The sequence below is a fragment of the Camellia sinensis genome, chromosome 11, assembly GCF_055761805.1.
Source record: "Camellia sinensis isolate YWXY chromosome 11, ASM5576180v1, whole genome shotgun sequence".
Lineage (NCBI taxonomy): Eukaryota > Viridiplantae > Streptophyta > Magnoliopsida > Ericales > Theaceae > Camellia > Camellia sinensis.
This window is the reverse complement of record NC_138971.1, coordinates 114,426,032-114,431,257: the sequence shown is the minus strand read 5'-3', so window position 1 is coordinate 114,431,257 and position 5,226 is coordinate 114,426,032. Positions and strand designations below refer to the sequence as shown.

Genomic DNA, 5,226 nt, shown 5'->3' with positions numbered 1-5,226 from the left:
TTATTTAATTTATGAAAAAATATTTTAATCATAAAAGTCTAAAAAAGAATTTAAAAAAAAGTAAATAAGAGGATTAATTGTTATAATTTTTAATTGAGAAAAATAAAATAATACGAGACTTAATTACTCTGTGTTATAAGAGTAATTATTTAATAATTTTAGAATATAAATGTATAATATTTTATAATATTATGATTAATAAAAAAAATAGATAAAATATTATATTGAATAATTAAAACATATTAAAAAAATATAATAAATAATAATTAATTAAAAAATATAAACACATATTTCAAAAATATTGAATAATTTGCCGTGTTATATAATAAACTCCTCCGTCCTCACTGCCTCGGATATTCTTTATTAACTCATTCTTGTCCCCACCCTACCATGACTGGCTGACTCTCTCTCTCTCTCTCTCTCTCAACTTCTCCTTAAAACCCCATCATAGAGCTCTTCCAATCTTCCGAAAACCCTAACCCAATCTCTAAAAAAAAACCCAAAACCATGTCCAACCCCCACCACCATTCTTCTCCTCTCCCCTCCTGCTTCCACCCCACTACCACCACCACCACCACCACCACCTCCAAGCACCGCTCCACCACCGCCTCCCAACCCATCTCCGGCAATCCCAACCTCACCACCTCCGTCTACCACACCAACCTAGGTCTCTTTGCCCTCACTTGGTCCCGCACCCTCCTCGGCCACTCCCTCCACCTCCACCTCCTCCTCCACGACTCCTCCTCCACCACCCCCACCCCCACCACCACCTCTCTCTCTTCCCCCTCCTTCCACCTCCACATCAAGCCCTTCATTTTCTGGAACAAACATGGCTCAAAAAAGCTCAACCTCACCACCACCTCACCCAAATCCATTCAAATCTTTTGGGATTTTTCAAAAGCCAAATTCGGGTCCCGACCCGAACCCCAATCCGGATTCTACATCGCTGCTGTCGTTTCCGGCGAAATGACCCTCCTCGTCGGAGACTCTCCCAACGAAGCTTATTCCAAATCAAGAGCTACAAAGCCTCGGAGACCCCAAGTTTTGGGTCTGAGAAGAGAACATGTTTATGGAAACAAACTCTACACCACGAAAGCTACCATTAGAGGCAAATCAAGAGACATATCGATCGATTGTAGAGTCAATGGTGATGATCCAAAACTCTATTTCAGTGTTGATCAGAAAAGGGTATTGCAAGTAAAGCACTTGAAGTGGAAATTCAGAGGCAATGAGAGAATCGAAGTTGATGGTGTTTATATACAAGTCTCTTGGGATGTATATAACTGGTTGTTTGATGATGATGAAGATGGGTATGCTTTGTTCATGTTCAGGTTTGAAAAACTGGGGTTTGAAGATAAAGAAGAAGAACAAGATCATGATGATGATGATGATGAGTTTAAAAAATTGAATATGTGGTCACAACAGTCATGTGGGTTTGGGTTTGAGAAGAAGAAGATGAAGAAAGGGTTGTTGAGGACTGCGAAAAGCTCGTCATCATCGTCGTCGTCGCTGTCTTCGGCTTCGTCGTGTAGTTCTGTGATGGAGTGGGCAAGTGTGGAAGAGAATGAATTGAAAGACCCTTCTGGGTTTTCTCTGCTGGTGTATGCTTGGAAGAATTGATGGTGATGATACTAGTCTCATCTGATCTTGGTGGGTTTATTTTCTTTTCCTTTAATTGTTTTTCTAACTAACCAATTTGTTCATGAACATAAAACATAATAAATCAATGTACAAGAAAGATAATATATATATATATATATATAGATCATAGTAGATCATAGTACACAGATCTAAATTCTAGGTTCTAACAATCTTTGTTTATCTTTGTTGTGCCAAAAAAAAAAAAAACTGAGTGACTTAGAGGGAAGAAGAAAAGTTTATTTTGTTGGTCAAATTATGGAGTTGGAACTTTGATTGAATTTGGTGTAATGTAATGTAATAGAAGTTGCAATACAATTTGAAATATTGCAAAATTCAAAGTCTTTGTTCATTGTCCACTTTGTTAGTTTCTTGGAATTTGTTAGGCTAATAACCCCTTATTAGTGCTCAAATTCATTCATATTTTAACAATTTGAAATATAAAAGATCAAATCACACCACACTATATAGAATTGATTGATCTAATGAGTTTTTTTATCAATGAATTGTAATCACAATTTTCAACTGTTCAAAATCTGTTACAAAGCAAAACAAACTAATTGGTCAACCAAAAAAAAAAAAAAAAAAGAACTAATTGAACAACTAAAAAATATTTGATCGTTTTATTTTTAGTTAAAGTCTCAATGCAACTGATTTGATGGTCTGTTCATTTTATTTTATTTTATTTTCTTATTGACTTTTGAGGTATTTAACCGTGAAGATAGACACATCGAGTTGATTATTTGCTCCCATTATGAATTTTCATATAATAATTGTTGGGTTTATTATAATTGTCCTGATATAGTTTATTTTATATATGTAATTAAGCTCTAAAAGAAACTAAGAAGGTGGATACATAGTTTGATGAATTTTGCATTAGGTACATAAAGAACTCATAATATCCCAATAAAGCAAAAAGAGATTAAAAAAAATATCAATGAAATTAATCATTATTAAGCTTAAGCATTAATTGATAGCTTATTTCATGAAGTGAGAAATTGCTATATAAAGTAACAAATATTATGAACCTTTCTTACTTACTAATTTGGCACATGTCATTTTATAGAAGTGAGTAGTGAGTTCTTTCTTTAGTTTCTAAAATATTATTATTATATTGCATAAAAAAAATTCGGAAGACTAATTAATTTTTATAACATTTTTCTATAAGTTAGGAAATATAATTTAATACCGTTAAAACACTATGAGCAATATTTTTTTAATAATATTATGATAATTACATTTATATTATATTTTATTTTATCATTTCATATATTAAAATTGGACTAATAAAAAGTATAAGTGATCAGATCCATTAAATCAATACAGTAATAAAACATAAAATGATAATTAAAATATAATAGTGGAAAATATATCTTTAGTTATGATTTTTTGTAATATTTAGTTATGACCTATTAGTATATTAATTATAATTTATTGTGAGATTATTATAACATTATTCTGATTATAATTTTAAAAAAAAATTATTATATCATATGTGGTATTTTATTATAACTCATATTTTTTCTAGTTATAACTTATAGGATTGAGTTATAATATTTGTAATAATTAACAATATAAATGTCATAACTTGTACATACCCTTTTAATACTACCTTATTCTAATATTATTTGAATTAATTTATTTATTTATTTAGTTTATTATCTTTTGAGTTGTGATGAAGCTGGCATGAGTTGTTTTGATTATGATTGGAGTTGCATTTGTCTTTGTGAGAGATTCCATTTCCTTCCGACCAGACCAGTCTTTCGTTGTACAAACGTCGCATGTGAGTGTGGGCCCATTTTTGTTTACCTTTGTCTCCCCCCATTCAAGAAGTTAATGAGAAAATTACAAATCCGATAAAACATCACAAAATATTTATAAATTTATAAGAAAGTCTATATTCGCTCCGTTTTAAAATAATAGTTTTTTTTTAGGATGTTTAATTTTTTTTATAGTGCAATTAATACATTTTAAAAATATTATTTTTTCAAAATTATCTTTTAATGGTATATTTTTTTTGAAAATATCAATTATCATAATTATACTTCTGTATTTTTAATAAATTTTAAAAAATGACAAAAATAAGAAATTCATATTATTTTAGTACTTAATTTTTGAAAAGAGACTAATATTTTGGAACAATAAAAAATAAAATAAGGAACTAATATTTTGGAATAAAATTTATCATTAATTTAAAATTATTTTTAAAAATTTATACTGATTTGCAACTTTTTCAAATTATTTGGTGATCTTAGAATATTATTTCATATTATTTATTGAGAGATACTTGTCCAATTGTTTTCTAAAAAGAGACAAAAGATGGTGAGTTTCACTATTTCAGCTAATAAAAATTAAAAAAAAAATAGTAAATTATCTCTTTTCAACTTTGAGTAATATGAGAGATTTAAAATTATTAGCTAAAATCCCTTGACATTTTCACAGAGAAAATTCGATTTAGAGAAATTTTGCCCAACTGAAAGAAATTTCAACTGACTCAAAGAAATTTCGGCCTCGACTAGAAGCAATTTCAAAATTTCTCTGGTATGATCATAAAGAAATTTCTCTGTGAATATTTAAATTTTTCTAAGTTAGTGCAAAATTTCTCTAAGTCAGCCAAAATTTCTTTGAGTCGAATTTTTTCTATGAAAATATTAAAGGACCTTAACTATTATAAAAATATTGTATGGTATTTATTTTATAAAATCTTAATATTAGAAAAAAAAATGACTAAAAATTAAATTAGAACACCATATTAACAAGTCCTAGGAGCAAAAAATAATTTTCCTCCCATTCACCTTGGACTTGGGCTATCTTTGTTGTTGATTTTTCTCAACCACCGTTAATTAGGTTGACGATATCTCGAATCAAACAATTGACTGGTAATTTTACGATTAGTTTAAGAGTTACATATTAGTGGAAAGATAAAAATATACATATATATTTACAAAAAAAAATAATAAATGTTATAAATATTAATAATTATAATTATAATTTTTTTTTAAAATTTTTTTGAGTAAATTACAAACACACCCCTGAGGTTTACTTAAATTAAAAATTACCTCTGTAGTTTTAGAAATTACATTATACCCAAAAGATTTCTAATTTCATAACAAATATGTCATTTTATTAATAAATTATCAAGTTAATTAATAGTTTTTAATAATGTTAAAATTTTATTTCAATTGATAATTCAAATACTTTTATTATTATATAGGTGAACAATTAGAAATTTCACTTTTTTAATTAATTCTGTTGAATAAAAAATTCTGACAGAGAGATATTTGTAATTTTTCAAACTACAAAAAACAATTCGTATTTTAAATAAATCTCAGAAGGTGTATTTGTAATTCGGTGATACTATATGTATCAATTAGTGCATTAACTAGTATACCAACACTAGTTATGAAATTATTATTTAGCCCACTTATTAATCACATTAAAAATATCAAAAATCTTTTAAATTATGTCATATCATCAATTATTACACTAATTAATATATTAATTTTTTTAAACAATAATTAGTGTACTAATTGATACATATAATATTATTTTTTGTAATTTATTTATTTATTTATTTATTTTGGTCTC

At 27.9% G+C, this 5,226-nt stretch overlaps 1 protein-coding gene across 1 annotated transcript; it reads left to right on the top strand.

Moving 5' to 3' along the window:
- The first annotated feature begins 356 nt into the window (after window positions 1-356).
- Window positions 357-1,979, top strand: LOC114287810 (uncharacterized). Its single transcript, XM_028231260.2, has one exon. It carries the CDS (start codon window positions 508-510, stop codon window positions 1,618-1,620), a length of 1,113 nt encoding a protein of 370 aa, XP_028087061.2. The 5' UTR covers window positions 357-507; the 3' UTR covers window positions 1,621-1,979.
- Window positions 1,980-5,226: the final 3,247 nt, after the last annotated feature.

Bases quoted from the DNA above. Each gene is read 5' to 3' on its own strand.
- LOC114287810 (XM_028231260.2), top strand. From the start codon at position 508: ATGTCCAACCCCCACCACCATTCTTCTCCTCTCCCCTCCTGCTTCCAC.